This window comes from Mercurialis annua, linkage group LG1-X, assembly GCF_937616625.2.
Source record: "Mercurialis annua linkage group LG1-X, ddMerAnnu1.2, whole genome shotgun sequence".
In the NCBI taxonomy this organism is placed as follows: domain Eukaryota; kingdom Viridiplantae; phylum Streptophyta; class Magnoliopsida; order Malpighiales; family Euphorbiaceae; genus Mercurialis; species Mercurialis annua.
Window position 1 is genome coordinate 2,948,112 of NC_065570.1, and position 18,071 is coordinate 2,966,182.

Consider the following 18,071-nt stretch of genomic DNA (forward strand, 5'->3'; position numbering starts at 1 on the left):
CTAATTAGATTAATATAAGAAAAGATTATAGTTTTGTTTGGAGGCTATGCGGGATTGATCCATGCTATTAAATTGATAGAAAACTAAAACCAATGAGATTAATTAGAAGTAAACTAAAATTTTGAAGTTTTAAAAGTTTGGTTTGAACTGTAAAGTGTTAACAAGGTTTAGAGTTTTTAGTTCATTACTCTTTTTTGTAAATGTTTGTTCTACGCAACGTTTATACAAATGACGTGACACAACTGCTGCATTGTATATTTTTTTTTTATTCATTAGAATTTTGTCATATAACTATACAATAAAGAGTAACATATTTTTGTATATTCAGTTTGAAAATAACAATCTCTCATATAAACTGATGAACATATGGTATTGAAACTCTAATTCGAAATTTCCATATAAATTTATATAATACAAATATCATCCAAACCACTTACTAATTAGTTCTTTTTTTCTTTTTGTTCTAGATCACATCGCTTCTTGACATTTGAAATGACACCCTTTAATTAATAGTTTTCCTTCTAGTAATTGCTGGACTAATTAGTGCCCTTTATTTATTTATTTTGCTTAACATATCATGTTTAATAGAATTTACTCAATTTAGTGTCTTTGCTGGTTTTCTTAATTAGAATTTGAAATTAATATGTCAATTTGGACTGATGTAAATCAACTGAAACTGTCTTTATAACGAAGTCTTGAATTTGAATTTCAGGCACTATCAATTTATATACATTTTTTGAATAAGTAAAAAAATTCAAAATTTAATAATATAAAATTAGAGTCGTGTTTAATGTAATTATGTTTATGCCTAAATTGGGAGACATTCTTGTGTAAATTTAGTTCGTCATGTAGGATTATAAACCATTTACTGAATGCATAACACGTGGCGTATTTAAATATCATATTCAATCAATAAATATGACATTAATTAGTGATATTTTAATTAGAATTAATGAAAAAAATGTATGCTAAAACCTTTTCTTTAATCAACATGATTACGGTAAGAAATAATCATTTTTTTTATCAGTGGATAACATATGGCTCAAATCTTTCTTTCATTTCTTGCATATGCTATAATTCACCAATTTTATATTGTTAAAATATTCCCTTCGTTTGGTAAAAGCTAATTAAGAAATGCATGCATTGAAATTCTTAAGGGAATAAAATCTATGAAAAAGTATAAGGTAGTAAAAAAGAAAATTAGGTACCTGGTTCTTTGGCATTGGAATAAATCACACCCCCTTAAGTAATAACATTGCATATGGGTTTAATTTAGTGTTGTTGCAAATTTATTAATAACATTAATATAATCAAACATACCATATCTAAACTCTTTCCAAAATATACTAATTGAGAACATATGAATTCCAATTATACAATAAGATCCCTTTTTATAATTCATTTTCTCTGTAAAACAAAAACGTCTTCTTCTCTTACATATATTTATATTTATATAGATGATGTATATGGTTCTTGACTATATCTAACACAAAATGTGTATAAATACATATATTAATTGAAAAAAGGGTAAATGATGTTTATATGTTTTACTTACACCGAACTTCATTGACCGAAAGCCTTCAAATGAGTTTGATTTCTCGATAACTCAACCTTTCAATTCAAGAACCGCGTTGATGTGTATATAAATATATAAATAACCTATAGCACGTATCATCGATCATGTATATATGTATATATATGTATGTACGATCAAACATTCGAATGTATCGTATGTGATTCTTGATGTATCAGTTACGAGTTCCAATTCATGCTTGGAAGCTGAAACTGCTGTCGCAAAACACCATCACCGAGCGAACCAAGAAAAGTATTCGGATGAAATGGCGCACCACCTTGCGGAAGATGACTCAGCAGAGAAACAAAAGATGTATTATCCTGATGATCAGTCCCTGCAGTGCTACAACTGTTATTAAGATCACCATGAAACCGTTTTCCTGAAGAATTAGCTGCAATACCTTCATTGTTATTCCAATACTGATGAGATGGGATCGAACGTTTTATCGAAAGCGAATTCGAGTTATTATTAGAAACTGAGGCCATGGACATGTGTTGGCTTGAATGATGAGAAACTGAACTATTTTGCATACCGTCACCTCCTCCGTTTAGCATTCCTTCGAACATAATATTCTCTTCGTTTTCGAGCAATGAACCGTAACTAGACTTTGAAATGGTGCACGGCTGTTTCGAGTTTATAGGCAAATTTCCTAGCAAACCTTCCATTGAATCTTCTTTGTCTCTATCCATTGGTCTTTGTGAATTATGTTTTTTGTAAATCCGGCATAAAACCCAATCATCCAGCTGTATGAACAACCATTAATCAACATTTCTACATATTACCAAAAAAAAAACTGCCAATTTATAACGATCGTTGTCAAATAAATTTATCTACCAACAACTATACCGCATTCGACATATATATCATAATTTTAAAACCTTTCTAAAATAAACTCATGTAATTTGATATTATGCACTGATGTATACAAAATTTATCTTATTTAGCATATATAAAATCGCGTCACATCAAATAGAGATTACAGAATGTTCTCGGCGCTTATATTATTTGAACTATGACTCGATGGTACTTTCTGTCACAATTTGAATAATTGTGTGTAGTATACACAAACTAAACTAATTAAAAACGAACTAACAAATATCATATTATATAGAACATTCATACGTACCCTTAAGGAGCCTTTCTTGTTAGCCAAATCAAAACCAGGAGGCTTCGAGGAAGAATTATTATTATTCTCAATAAGACGATACTCATGCATAATCCAATTCGTTTTAATCCCTTTCGGCGGCTTTCCTCCGTAGAACACTAGCGCCTTCTTCACACCAACTTTTTGACCTCCGTGCGACGTAAGTATCGGCTTATCAGTTCCGGTCGCTTTCCAATAACCCGAAGTGGCTGCTCGATTAGGTCTAGCTCCGTTCGGATACTTCCGATCCCTCGGACTGAAAAAATACCATTCTTGCTCTCCAAACGTCGCCTTACCTAAAAAAATCGCCAAAATATTCAATAATTATTATTTTTTGGTTAAAAACATCTTAATTCGTCTCAGTTTGTTAGTTATTAGTTACTAGTTACGAACGCAGAATTTGAATTTTAATATATTTAGAAACGCCTTAACCATTTAAATACGCTCATACTAGCAAATTATATTAATTGATCGAATCAAATTAAGCAACTGATATTTTAAACATGACTTACTAGGTAGCTCCCATGGATCAAATTTATAAAGATCAACTTCAGCTATGATGGTGACCGGAAGCGGAGCAGAGGCGGCTTTTTTCTTAAGATAGTGAACGACGAGCTCCTCATCCGTCGGGTGGAAGCGGAAGCCCGGCGGCAGGTGAGGATGCGGCGAACCGGAGGAGGAATCCGTACTCTCCATGAAATGAGAATTTAATTGGACTGATGGAGAGAATATTATTTATATGGAAATAATGTGGGTTTATATTTTATAATAAAGTTTTTGATGATGGAAAATAAAGCCGGTGATCGGTCGACACGTGGAATGGGGAATTGAGGAAAGGGTGACACGTGGGGAGTGGGGACCAGTGTGGGGCAAAACAGAAAAATAGGGAAGAGAGGCAGGTTTTATGGGTCGGAGGTTTGGAACTGATTTATACGCTTTTCATGTCATGCTTTTCTTATGTAATAGCCACCACCACTATCCACCTCACTCCCTATTTTTCTTTTTTATTTATTGTTTTTGTTTCTTTGCAAGTGTGCTAGATTGCACGTGTGCGCATGACATATTTTGTTATTTCTCTTTAAAAATATTACTAACTAAAAGTCATTTATTAACTATATTTTTTGGAATGGCTCCCCTCAAGTCCAAACTCTCTCAATTTCCCTTAAGTTTACTTATATGGATATCACATAAGCAAAATGATAAAACGAACTACCGGGTGGCGATTTATATTAGTTTAAAAGCAAAGTATTTACAAGTGTAAGCTACCGGATAAAATCTGACAACCTAACAAAGAAAAAGACAATACTGCATACATAGAATTTTAATCGCAGATCGCCTTACAATTAAACTTTAAAATTGAAATTATATAACTACGCTGAAACTACATAAATCCTTTGATTTTTTAAGAATTCGTAAGATGTAAGCCTGGATCATTGTAAAATGATGAAAGCAATGGAGATCGGAAATAAACGAGCTTGAAACATCACAAAAACTTGAATGAACCAAGAAATATAACTAAAAACGGCGAGATTCATCAAGAATCGGTACATGTGATCGCTTAGAATTTTAAAATTTTGATAGAATCTGGGAAAAAAACAAAAACATCAACAGAAACCACACAACACATACAAAAAAAACTCCACTCGGTGATAGAAAAAATTATTCAAAAACGGAATAAAACACAAAAATATAAACAAATACGGAAGAAACGGTCTTAGACCGAATAACACTGTTTCCCATTCCTAGAAAGCAAATTGGTGGAAAAATGGACTAAGACAGAGCTTTCTCTCTCCTGCCTGGAGAGAAGGGAGAGCTTGACAGGATTTAGTTCGTGTAATTTTTAATTGATTTTATTTTCTGTATTTTTTATGAGTTAATTTTTAATTAGACAAAAAAGTTGCATTGTTCAAATTTTAATTTATTTTTTTGATAATTAGAGAGAGTGAGCATTTGTGGGAGGATTTAAACCCACGACCTTGATAGTTTTCTGTCAGCGCATATACCGTTTGAACTATCACTCGTTGGTTCAAATTTCAAATTTCTTTTATGATTTAAAATTTATAGTAAATCCATTAAAATATATTAGAAATAGAGTATTTTGACAAGGAAAATTTTTAAAATACAAATACAAGGAAAATATTTAAAAATACAAATAGTGTTCATGAATTCTCGTTCTTTAAATTTACCGCAACATTATTTTAAGTAGATTTAGAATTATTCGACTATAATTTAATTTTAAATTTTTCATAATAGTCAATTTACGATGTATTTCGATATTGAAAACTTGATTAATTTTTTTTTTAGCTAACACTACAAGGAATTCTGTATATGGCAACAAATTTTTTTGCAGCTAATTTTTTTTGCTGTTAAAAAACATTTTGCAGCATTAATTTTAAAAGTTGCTGCCATTAGTTAAGTTATATCAGCATTTTATAGCAAATTTTTTTACCAATTATTTAAGACAACGTTTTATTAGCAGGAACATGCCATAATTTTTTTTTGCTATATGTTAATAGTAGCGATTTTAGAACTATTAGCAGTAAAAATATTTGCTGTTAATTCTAATATTTCTTGTAATGTAATCTCACATTGATGAAGCATATGATAAAATCTCACATCACCAAAAAAAAAGAGAAATATGTCAAACAATTTATAAAAAGATAACAGTCTCATTTCTTTATATTTCTCCTTATGCTCATTTATTACAAGAAATCAACATCAAAAAACACCTTACTAGCTAAAGTATCGAAGTAAACTGGGGATCGAAAGCCTAAATTCTTCTATCTAACACATTCGTCTTGTGGAGGTGGCTCAGACCCTATATAAATCGACAAATAACAGATTTTGACCTCCATGTGTGTGTGTGTGTGTGTGTATATATATATATATTAAATATGAATTATAGTAACTTTAATTGTATTCACATTTGATATATCAATAAATTATAAATTGGTATCAATATACTGGGGAGATGGAGGTAATTGTAATGTACCATGCCTTTTAGTGCAGAAAATTTACCACCGCACATATGTTGCACTAACATTACATCCATCAATATGTCTTCATGATTCATTTCATTTTTGCATAAAAGCTTCTCTGTTTAGTCTTTGTTCTTTCACAATGGGATTAAACTACACACTTTATTCATGCTTATTATTTCACTATTTGTCAAATTATTACTGGTTGCATTTGCCTATCTAACTTTTTATGTAGATTTTCATTTGAAAATTACAAACCAAAGAAAAATAATTGTAAATTGTCAATGAGGGAAAAAGAATACCTTAGGGTACAATTGTTTCTCTTACGAAATGATTATTATATATATATATATATATATATATATATATATATATATATATATATATATATATATATATATATATATATATTACTCTTAGTGTATAAACCAGCGGCTAAGTCACCTCTTAACTCATGAATCAACGTTCTTTTAATTTTATTTTTCTCCTTTAAAATCTTAAAATAAATTTACCCGATTCTAATTATTTATTTACCTATTCCACTAAAATATTAAATTATTTTATTTTTAAGATATTGTAGTTTCAGTATATTTTTATATTTCATACATTTCTATATAAATAACTAAATATATAAAATTTTAAAAAAATTATATTAAACTATCTGTATTAGGTTATTTAAATTAATTTAATAATTATGATATGCGATGAATTTGATAAAAGTATAGTAATAAATAACAATATTTTGTTACTTTTTTAATGTTAGTTAATATTTAAATTTATTTGTTGATGATCGATAGACTAATTTCGTATTTGACAGTTTTGAAATAATAATAATTGATATTTTTAGTTTGAACCACAAATAAATTAATTAATATTTAGCGATTTGTTATAAATAAATTTTTAAAGTCGATACTATATATTTTCTGGATTCTAAAATAGTTAAATGTTTCCTAAAAGTTACCAAACGAGATATCACTTTTAACCTAAAAGTAAATAAAAAATACTAAATGAGTAACATATCATTCTTGATGGATACCGAATCCTACTGTAAGTATAATGGAGCCGAGTTGCAGGAGATCCACTCTCAGGCGACACCGGACTCCCCCTGAAGACGGAAAGATATGAAGGAGATACCGAATCTCTAAGATTCGGTAATACACTAATAAAGACCGAATCCCACATGATCCGCCAAGAGCGCGTCAGGTCCGGGATTCGGATAAACGACTAAATATGGAAACCTTGTCCTATTTGGACACAAACACTACATATGGAAGGATAAGCTCTACTTTAGGAAGATAAGACTATTTAGGAAGACGTTCCTAAATAGGACTCTTATCAGATTAAGGTAGATCTCGACAAATCAGGAGAATCCTTAAGATACGGCCGAATCCCTACAAAGTAGGATTCACCTACCTAATACAACTCTACTAGGTATATTCGTCTACTATAAAAGGAGCACGAGGTATGCCTAGAATCACAATTACATTCATATACTAAAAACGCTGCTCAAAGCTCTAAACTGACTTTAGCATCGGAGAGTTAATCGGACAACCACCGTCCGGTTAGCTTCTACCCTGTTTTGCAGGTTCACTCACCGGTTCAGAAGGCAGACTCCATCAATTGGCGCCGTCTGTGGGAAAAGCTTAACTAAACTTCAAAAGAAGGAGCTTTTCTGAACTCAAAAACAAATCTCATTGAAGAAGATGACTTCTGAAAGAGTAAACCTGAAAGATCAAACGACACAGAGAAAACGAAAAGCAACAGAACTCTCAACTCCTCCTCCAGTGACTTTTGACGGAGAGGACTTCGGGAGAATAGCCGAAGAGCACAACGAAGCTCTGGTTGTGGCCATGATCATCGAACACTGGAACGTTGCGAGAATCCTAATCGATGAAGGAAGCGCAATAAACCTGATAACAAAAAAGGCCTACGAAAGCCTAGGAGGAGACCTAGCGGAACTAAAGAGAAATGCCACGCCTGTGGTAGGATTTGGGGGCTTGCCAATTAAGCCCAATGGAACAACTACTCTCGACGTCAAGCTAGGAAGGACAAGGAAAAGCGAGGAATTACCTACACGGTTTAGCGTCGTAGAAATCGACCTGCCGTACAACGCGATACTGGGGAGACCTTTCCTCCACGACTCAGCCGCCGTGACAAGCATAAAGGCGCTAACCATGAAGATACCGACGAAACAAGGAATTATCACGATACAAGGAAACCGAGCCGAGGCGAAAAAGTGCTACGAACAAGCAATAAGAGAATCAGGCGAAGCAATGGCAATAGAAGAAATCCTTAATCACGACATCGAAGAAAAAGAAACAGCACCCGAAGGCGAAACAAAGAAATTCCAACTCGACAAGGAGAAAAGAGTAAATCTCGGCGCAAACATGAACCCAAAGATCGAAAGCGAAATCACAGCCATGCTGAAAAACAACGTCAAAACCTTCGCTGCTAACGCATCAGAAATAGTCGGAATAGACCCCCACGTCATTACTCATGATCTAAATGTAGCAGAAGCGGCGAACCCAGTGAAGCAAAAGAAAAGGAAGTTCTCGGAAGAAAAACAGAAAATAATCGCTGAAGAAGTAGAAAAACTGGAGAAAGCAGGATTCATACGAGAAGTCCACTACCCCGAATGGGTAGCTAACGTAGTTATCGTAAAGAAAGCCAACGGAAAAAATAGAATGTGTGTGGATTACACCGATCTAAACAAAGCGTGTCCTAAAGATAGTTACCCTCTCCCCGATATCGACCAACTAGTGGACTCTACTGCTGGACACGCGATGTATAGCCTAGCCGACGCAGCTCAAGGCTACCACCAAATCCAGATGAAGGAGCAAGACCAAGAAAAAACTTCATTCATCACGGAGGGAGGAACTTACTGCTACACGGCAATGCCTTTCGGCTTGAAAAATGCTGGAGCAACGTACCAAAGACTTATGAATTTCATGTTCAAAGACGAGATAGGAAAGCGAGTCCAGGTGTATGTAGACGATCTAATCATCAAGAGCGAGAAGGAAGAAACCCATGCAAAAGATCTTGAAGAAACATTCAGCATACTGAATAAGTTTGGAATGAAGCTGAACCCCGACAAATGCACGTTCGGCGTACAAGGCGGGAAATTCCTGGGATTCATGATATCTCAAAGAGGAATAGAGGCGAACCCCGAGAAGATCAAAGCAATTATGGACATGAAGGCACCAAGAAGCATAAATGAAGTTCAAAAACTCAACGGGCGAATCACAGCACTCGGTAGATTCATGTCTTGCTCAGCAAAAAGATGCTTGCCTTTCTTCAAAGCCCTCAAAGGAACACAAAAATTTGAATGGAATGAAGACTGCGAGAACGCCTTTGAAGAAATAAAGAAATTCCTCGTCACCCCACCATTGCTAAGCAGACCGCTGAAAGGGGAGACACTATACCTATACATCAGCACCACGAACGAGACCATCGGGACAGTGCTGGTAAGGGAAGAAGATAACGAGATGAAGCCAATCTACTACATTAGTCGAGTCCTGAAGGGCGCGGAGACACGATACCCCGAGATCGAAAAAATGGCACTTGCCGTACTGACCACAGCTAAAAAGCTGAGATACTACTTCCAAAGTCACAATGTTGTAGTAAGGACAAATCAACCATTGCGAAAGGCGATCCAACGACCAGAAACCTCCGGAAGATTAGTCCACTGGTCCATCCAACTCAGCGAACACGACATAAGATACGAACCTCGCCCAACTCTGAAAGCACAAGCTTTGGCGGACTTCGTAGCAGAAATAACTCCAACCGAGACCGGCCAACCCAAACCAGCCTCGGTATGGGAACTCCACGTAGATGGAGCATCAAATGAAAAAGGAGCTGGAGCAGGAGCCATCCTCAAAGGACCCGACAAAATCAAGATTGAATATGGAGTAAACATCCAATTCGCCGCCAGCAACAATGTAGCTGAGTATGAAGCCCTAATCGCAGGCCTCGGCCTCGCATTAGAAATAAGAACGGAAATCCTAAAGATCTATAGCGACTCCCAGCTGGTGGTAAATCAAGTCAAGGGAGAATATCAAGCCAAAGAAACAGGGATGATCGAATACCTGAGTCAAGTCAAAACACAGCTTCAACAGCTAGAAGCACAAGGAGGACAATGGGAAATCATTCAAATCCCGAGAGAGGAAAACACCGAAGCCGACGCCATCGCCAAATCAGCGTCAGAACTCGGAGATCTATTCACTAAAATGCAGCTAAAGGAAATTCTCGAGTCACCAAGCACCAGAAAAACAGAGGTCATGGCAATCGAGGAAGCCGACTCCTGGATGACTCCACTGATCAAATATCTAGACTGCGGCGAGTTACCAATAGACAAAGTCGAAGCCATTCGCACCATCAGAAAATCTGCCAACTACTCTTTTCACAATGGAGTTCTTTACCGAACCTCATTAACTCATCCATGGTCTAGGTGTGTCTCGCCTCAGACAGGAGAATCCATCCTAAAGGAAATCCACGAAGGAATATGCGGCGCGCACGAAGGAGCAGTCGCCATAGCAAGAAAAACAATACTCCAGGGATACTACTGGCCAACCATCAAAGAAGACGCAAAAGCATTAGTCAAGAAATGTGATAAATGCCAAAGACACGACAACATCAGTCGTGTACCGGCAGTACCTCAAGGATCAATGGAAAGCCCATGGCCGTTCGCCACTTGGGGGATTGACATAGTTGGACCGTTCGAAACGGGAAAACATCAAGCGAAATTCCTAATCGTCGCAATAGAACACTTCACAAAATGGGTAGAGGTAGCACCTGTCGCAACCATCACCGCAGCCAAAGTAGAGGAATTCTTCAAGAACGAAGTAATATGCCGATTCGGCATACCCCACACTGTAATAGCAGACAACGGCAAACAATTCAATTGCAAGCGGTTCAAGGCATTTTGCAAAGGACTAATGATCAATTTGAAATTTACTTCGGTGGCGCACCCCCAAACAAACGGAATGACAGAAGTCACCAACCGAACCATAGCACAAGGCATAAAAAAGAGACTTTCTCAGTACAAGGAGAACTGGGTAGAAGAATTATACAGCGTTCTATGGGCATACAGAACAACTCCTAGAAAAGGAACTGGCGAAACACCTTTCAGGCTCGCCTACGGCACTGAAGCAGTAATTCCAGTAGAAATTGGAATACCCAGTATCAGAGTAAACTATCTAGAAGAAGAAACCAATGAGGCTAGAACAAGACTATGTCTAGACCTACTAGAAGAGAGAAGGAATGAAGCGGTAGCCCGAGCCGCTACATACAAGAAGCAAGCCGCAAAATACCATAACAAAAGAATGAATTTTAGAGAATTTCAAAGAGGCGATCTGGTCTTACGAAACGCGGAAGTTGGCAGAGGAAACGCAGGAGTAAAGAAAATGCAAGCTAATTGGGAAGGCCCCTTCATCATAGAAGAAGCTACTGGCAAAGGCGCATATAGACTAAAGACAATAACTGGGTCCATGGTACCCAGATATTGGAATATAGAACACCTGAGAAAGTATTATCAATAAATTCAGGGCTTGTACTTGTTTCCATTTTTGAAATAAAAAGCGATTCGGCGAAACAAATCTTATAGGCTCGCTCGAGACCTAATACATACAACTTAACAAGAATCGTTTGAATCTTAGTTAAAAAATAATTTAGACTCGTCCGAGTCAAATAAATAAAAGGATCCATTCGGACCTACAAATAAATTACACCAGCAGAAGTTTAGATTAACTTCTCAAAATAACAAACGAGTTTAGATTAACTCTACAAATAAAGAAAGGCAATGGTCAAAAGATCATTATATTAACAGAAGAAAAATTACAAAGGATCCGCCCACGATCCAATACAAAAAAAGAGAGGCGAAAGCAACAAATACTAAAAAGCAAAAAATACAAAAAGGAGAAAATAAAAACTAAGCCTTATTCAAAGCGTCTTGCTTCTGCTTATCAAGCTTCGCCTTCACCTCCTTCGCTAAAGAAGCAGGATCCAACTGATTGACTCCAGAAAGATCGACGCCAGGATTCTGCTCCCGCAGCTTTGCCCCGATCGCCAACCGGTATTGAGTCATGACTTGGGAATAAAAGCTCCCAGAGTCACCCAATCGCCGGCGGAGACGCCCCTCTTCTTTCTTCAGATCATCCCTCTCCTTAGCGAGAGCACCTGAAGAAGATTGTAGAGACTCGACTTCCTCGGACAAAGTTCGAACCCGAGCCTCTAAAGCGGAAATCTCCCGAGTCTTGGTAGATACGGAGGACCTCAGCTGTTGGATCAGACCGGTCGCCTCGCCAGCCTCCTCCTCCATCTTTTGTTTCTCGGAGAGCCAGGATTCGGAATCTCTCTGGAGTTTCTTCAATTGATCCACCGCATCCCTTCGGCGGCGCTCCAAAACAGCGATGGACTGGACCACCTGCGAAAGAAAACAACAAATAAGAAAAACAAAAGAAAAAAGAGAAACAAATCATAATATAAAAAAGAAAGAAGCATACCGAAAAACCGCCGAGACAGGCGAACTCAGCCAAATTATCGCCATGTTCGCGATCAATGGACTCAATGTCCTCTTTTATCATAATATTCTCCATGCAAGCATGAAGAATGGCGACGTTTGAAAGACGAGGCGGATTTTGCGCGTCCGCCCAAGCAGCAAACCGAGGTGCCTCCTCGAAAGACACCCCAGAAGATTTCTTCTTCTTGGGACGCTTGGTAGAAGCCCCAGCCTGGTCCTCAGCAGGACGCTTCTGGCCGGCGGTAGGCAACCCCTTCAGAGAAGGACCTGACTCCTTCGAAGGAAGCAGAGGCGACTCGGAAGTCGCAGCAGGAACTTGATCTCCAGAAGCAGGATCAAGATCCGGATTCACCGAATCAGGCGTCGGATTCGGCACAGCAGTTGTAGAGGGATTAGGAACGCCGCTAGTCACCTCGCCCATATCTACAGTCATATCGACATGAAAATTATCAAGCAAATGTTCAAGAGAAGTCGACATCCTACAAAACAAAACATAACAACAAAGATTAGAAAAATACCTTCTAAAGGAAGATCCGCCAAAAGTATTTCACGGCGACTTAAATACTGCTCTAAAAGAACGCTGTGCTTGGGCTTGTCAAAACGACAATCCGACAGCAAAGACAGGGCGAAGTCCTTCTCCCCATCATCCAAATCAGGTACATTAGTAAACGAAACCTTACTAGAAGTAAAACTCCGCGAAAAAGAGGAGAAAGAAGAGTGTTGAACCAAGAAAAACTTAGGGGTCCAGCCCTTCAAAGAAGAAGGAAGACTAAAAAGAGACCGATTCGGTCGACCACCAGCAAAAATAAATTCCTCACCCTTTCGGCGGGAGAAAACATAAAAATAATTAAAAAGAGCAAGCGAAGGCTCCTGCATCCGAACCCTGCACGATTCCATAAAAGAACAAAGAAGGCGAATCGCGTTCGGATGCAGTTGGCCCAAAGGAACACCTAAATTATGACAGACCTCTACGATTAAAGACTCTAAGGGAAACCTAAGACCCGCTAAAAGTTGCTCGTGAAAAATTACTATCTTAGAAGGCGAATCCGTGCTATGATTCGCCCGATACGATTTCGCCGGCCTCAAAATAACATACGACCCGGGGAAGCTAAAATCCTCGGCATAACCGAGTATCTGCTCTCTTGACAAGGAGCTTCGCGTATATTCTAGCTCATCACGAGCACCCTTCGCCCCCTCAGTTACTTCTGACATTTTAAAATTTTTAAATGGGGGGGAAACACGGAATGATGAAAAAATTAAAACTCTAAAAGATCAAAAGAAGGGGAAAGAAGGAGAACAAGACGAAGAACAATGCGAAGAACAAGAACAGAAGGAACAAAATCAAAAACGAAGAACTACCAGGAAATTAAAATTAAAGAAAAGGTAAAATACCTCGCAAGCAAATACGCAGGATCAAAAGAAAGGTAAGGAGCAACTTGAAAACGAGGAATCTTGACAGCAGAAGAAGGAAACCCACGAAAAGCTTGAAGAAATTGAAGGTTAGCAGTTGCAGAGAAAGCAAAGGTTGGAAAAGAAAGAAAATGAAAGAAAATGAACTATTATATAGCCTGAACCAAAGAAACTGAAAAGACGAGATCCCATAATACTAATGGCGCACGAAGACACTTGTCGTTCATCCAGTCATAACCCTCTACTGATGGACAACACGTGGCAATACAGAATCTTACTAAAGAAGAAACGTCACCCACAAACATATGAAACGACTCGCCCGGAATACAAAGCGACTCGCCCGCATAAAAGAACTCAGCTCCAAAAGAGCTAAAATCCACTAAGGCATAAATGCCAAACTACTTCAGCTCACTTGCGGGGGGGCTAATGATGGATACCGAATCCTACTGTAAGTATAATGGAGCCGAGTTGCAGGAGATCCACTCTCAGGCGACACCGGACTCCCCCTGAAGACGGAAAGATATGAAGGAGATACCGAATCTCTAAGATTCGGTAATACACTAATAAAGACCGAATCCCACATGATCCGCCAAGAGCGCGTCAGGTCCGGGATTCGGATAAACGACTAAATATGGAAACCTTGTCCTATTTGGACACAAACACTACATATGGAAGGATAAGCTCTACTTTAGGAAGATAAGACTATTTAGGAAGACGTTCCTAAATAGGACTCTTATCAGATTAAGGTAGATCTCGACAAATCAGGAGAATCCTTAAGATACGGCCGAATCCCTACAAAGTAGGATTCACCTACCTAATACAACTCTACTAGGTATATTCGTCTACTATAAAAGGAGCACGAGGTATGCCTAGAATCACAATTACATTCATATACTAAAAACGCTGCTCAAAGCTCTAAACTGACTTTAGCATCGGAGAGTTAATCGGACAACCACCGTCCGGTTAGCTTCTACCCTGTTTTGCAGGTTCACTCACCGGTTCAGAAGGCAGACTCCATCAATTCTTATTTAATTATTGTAATTTTAAGATCTAATTATTTTAGATTATGTATTTGGATGACCTTTAATGATTAGTTTAACCCTATTCGATTATTGTATTTTTACAGTTTTCATCATCTTTTTTAGAATAATTTACTCAATGTATTGAGAAATCGTTTATGTAATTTTTATTATTATTAATAGAAGGTTTAGTTTTTGACAAAATAAAAAAGTTAACATATTGTTCCATCATGTAGAATTTTTATCCTCTGCATTAAATTTATAATTGCAGCACTGTCCGTAATATATTACCAAATGTTAATTAAAATGTCTCACATCATGCATACGGTATTTAATAGATCCATGATTTTTCTAAGTAGTGCAAGTCAAACTCAGATTAGACATAAGATATTAAATCATCAAATACAATGTCACCTCATCATCTGATTTTTAATTGAATTGCAACTTTATCTTAACAATCAAAGATAATATATATATATATATTATTAAGTTTTATTTATAAATTTTTTGTACAATAAAATTGGAGTATTTACCAGAAATACTATATTTTTAAAAATATTTACAAAAATTACTATAGGTTTGAAAATTTATTTTTTATTCTTTTTTTTTTGAAAATTTATTTTTTATAATGAAAGTTTATAGAAATATTCTGTCTTTTTTATAAATTGTTTCAAAAATACTTTTCAAATGTCTTTTTTATAAATTGTTTCAAAAATACTTTTCAAATGTGTTTTTAGAAACCACTGAAAACCGTTTGAGATTGTTTCAAAAAAAAAAATTAAAAACCATTTGAAACTGCAAAGTAAACAGATAGAGATCGAGACTTATTGAGGTATGACTACAAAATTTGCAGTTTATAGATTAAAGTTTACAAATATATTTTTCTGGTATTTTTTGTAATCGAATTAATTATCTATTTTTTTTTATTAAAATCAGAGAAAAGGATGGCTAAGTGAGCCCAAACAGCTTCTATCTTGGCTAAAAAAGTAGCAAAGAAATTTTGCCTTATTTGTAAACTAAAACATGGCATTTTGTTTAATTTTAGATTAGGAGTATTAATTCAATGAATCATGAAAATGGATACAGAATTGTATTTTGAATTTATTTTCGAGAACATTTGACAATATTTAACCCACATCACATGAGATTCTTTTGTAATTTAGTATTATTCATATGACATGTACCTGAGATTTAAAAGGAGATATTATAGCGTATCACACTTTTTTTTTATATTAATTTTCTATAAAAAGACAAATAAATTAAATTTTAGATTATAAATAATACATATAATACAAAAATATAACATATTCAATATAATAATTTCTGATACTCCTTCTATATAACCTTTAAAATTATTTATCTTTTTAATAAAAAAATGGAAATTTTTTATCATCATTATAGATTTTAATAGAATTGTTGATTATGTGACCCACTATGAGTTGTCCATGATTCCAAATATGAACGGAAAATATAAAATTAAAAGAGCATCACAGCTTGAAATTTCATATTCAATAAATAGATCTTGTTAAAAATATTTGTGGATAGTTAATTATTAAAGGCGCATATTAAATAGGACGACGGACATTAAGATGGCGAGACTAGCCTCCCCGATCCAAAATAAATATAAACTACACAACAAAATATATTTTATTTTTAAAATTTGCCATAAAAATGAAAAACTACCATCGACCGTCAAAATTCGGACTCGGAATATGCTCATTTTTAACCACAAGATCATGATATTATAAGTGTAATAAGCGTATATATGTGTGAAATGGATCAACCCTAGAGATGATGAAACAAAGATTCAATTTTCAACATCCGTCACTAAAGATAGTACAAATTTCATCACCTTTCAGAAAAGCTGCTATCATGAAGTCTATGTAAAGCTAATGAGCTCATCTCATCAATGTCTGAACACAAAGAATCTATGTTATATTATTAAATTTATCTAAAAACATATTCTAATTTTAGCGTGAGAATTAAAAAACAAAAATCAGATCCAAAACGTGATTTTTAATTAGAACGTTATTTTCAGCCGACTTTTTAATTTATTTTCAATTGAATAGGATAATGGTTGTTTATTTGTCTTTTATATTTTCTTGTTCGAGAACATGAAGATTAGATATTACTAGTTACTTTTATGATATTCATTTTTTTATTTTATCTTGCATACATCAGATTTGCTTCGAATTGATCCACTAGCTCTGCCTAACATCATTTTATTGGTTTTTTTTATTTATAAATTATTCTTGAATATGATATATTATTATATATGTTAGTGTGCCTATTAAATTTTAATCTGCAAGATCTTAACAAACATGCATATACAATGGGATGCAGGAGGATAAAATTTGAACAATACTCTCTATTTTTAAATTAATTTAAAAATAAAATAATATAATATAAGCACGTCTAAAAATTGAGATGACCAAATCTTTACTTGACTTAAAAACAGAGAGTATTGTCCTTAATTGACCTAAAATCACAAGTGTTGTGGAATACGGGTCATCAACTCGTTCAAGTGTTGTGGAATATAGAAATCGAACCAAAGACATGTCCTTAATTAATTTCATAAATTAATTAGATAAATATATAAAATAAATATTGAAAATAGTCAAATGATTCAATTTTCCTCTTTCTATTACGTTCAAACTCTTAATTTCTGTACCAATGTAATTGTGTATACAAGCAAGTTTTCAAAAATGTATGCTAAAATAGAAATCTGGGGATGGAATCTAAATAATAAGAGAAATTAAAAAGAGTGGAGATGCCCTAAATTTCAACGAGAAGCCTTCTAGAGAATAACATAACATACATGCAATTGGATCAACGTACGTACCCGATTCAAGTTAAGTCAAACTATTAATTTGCACCCTTCACTCAATTAATTATTTATTTATGGGCAGTGCTAAATGGCCCGAAAAATATGGACACAAAATAGCCAGAATATTAATTCAATTTGCAAATGAGGACTTGTGTAAGATTGGTTTGTAAAAATAATCTTTTTCAATTCGTTAATTAATGGAGCAATTAATTATATCCATATTTCCGATAGAACTTTGTATTTCCACTATAAGTAATATTTTTGACTATAAATGATAAACTAATTCCAAGATCAAAATTATAACAACCAATTATTTTCAAGATGACAAACAATTTTTAAGGTAAATTAAATTAAAACTAATAATTTTATTTTTGTTAATATTTTTAAATTAAGTATAATTTGATAATTCAAATTAGCCAAGAATAATATAATTTTTTTTATTTTGATTTTAATGTAAACTTATATATGCATACTATTAATTAATTAAAAAACCAACAATTCAGCTAATATCTATGTACCAATATGAATTCTTTTAATCAAAAGAGTTACCCCGAGATATTTTAACTCTTAATAAAATTTTCTAAATTTTATCAATTTTTATTT

The 18,071-nt window shown here is 35.0% G+C and overlaps 2 protein-coding genes across 3 annotated transcripts; both read right to left on the minus strand.

The window, feature by feature from the left end:
- Positions 1 to 1,484: 1,484 nt before the first annotated feature.
- LOC126676728 (NAC transcription factor 25) lies at positions 1,485 to 3,451 on the minus strand. Of its 2 annotated transcripts, XM_050371004.1 has the most exons (4): positions 3,230 to 3,451; positions 2,700 to 3,013; positions 1,974 to 2,316; positions 1,485 to 1,907 (listed from the first exon to the last, which is right to left on the minus strand). In XM_050371004.1, the coding sequence occupies exons 1-4, from the start codon at positions 3,411 to 3,413 to the stop codon at positions 1,753 to 1,755; spliced, it is 996 nt and encodes a 331-aa protein (XP_050226961.1). In that variant the 5' UTR covers positions 3,414 to 3,451; the 3' UTR covers positions 1,485 to 1,752. The 2 variants fall into 2 exon arrangements, with proteins under 2 accessions (XP_050226961.1, XP_050226956.1); XM_050370999.1 differs by having other exon boundaries at positions 1,485 to 2,316.
- An 8,170-nt stretch (positions 3,452 to 11,621) lies between these two features.
- Positions 11,622 to 12,690, minus strand: LOC126668740 (uncharacterized). Its single transcript, XM_050361924.1, has 2 exons — positions 12,196 to 12,690; positions 11,622 to 12,116 (listed from the first exon to the last, which is right to left on the minus strand). Exons 1-2 carry the CDS (start codon positions 12,688 to 12,690, stop codon positions 11,622 to 11,624), a joined length of 990 nt encoding a protein of 329 aa, XP_050217881.1.
- Positions 12,691 to 18,071: the final 5,381 nt, after the last annotated feature.

Excerpts from the sequence above, each read along its gene's own strand:
- LOC126668740 (XM_050361924.1), bottom strand. The coding sequence starts at position 12,690 with ATGTCGACTTCTCTTGAACATTTGCTTGATAATTTTCATGTCGATATG. Across the intron at positions 12,117-12,195 it reads CCTGTCTCGGCGGTTTTTCG|GTGGTCCAGTCCATCGCTGT; the intron begins GTATGCTTCTTT and ends TTTCTTTCGCAG.
- LOC126676728 (XM_050370999.1), bottom strand. The coding sequence starts at position 3,413 with ATGGAGAGTACGGATTCCTCCTCCGGTTCGCCGCATCCTCACCTGCCG. Across the intron at positions 3,014-3,229 it reads TGATCCATGGGAGCTACCTA|GTAAGGCGACGTTTGGAGAG; the intron begins GTAAGTCATGTT and ends CGATTTTTTTAG. Across the intron at positions 2,317-2,699 it reads ACAAGAAAGGCTCCTTAAGG|CTGGATGATTGGGTTTTATG; the intron begins GTACGTATGAAT and ends TTGTTCATACAG.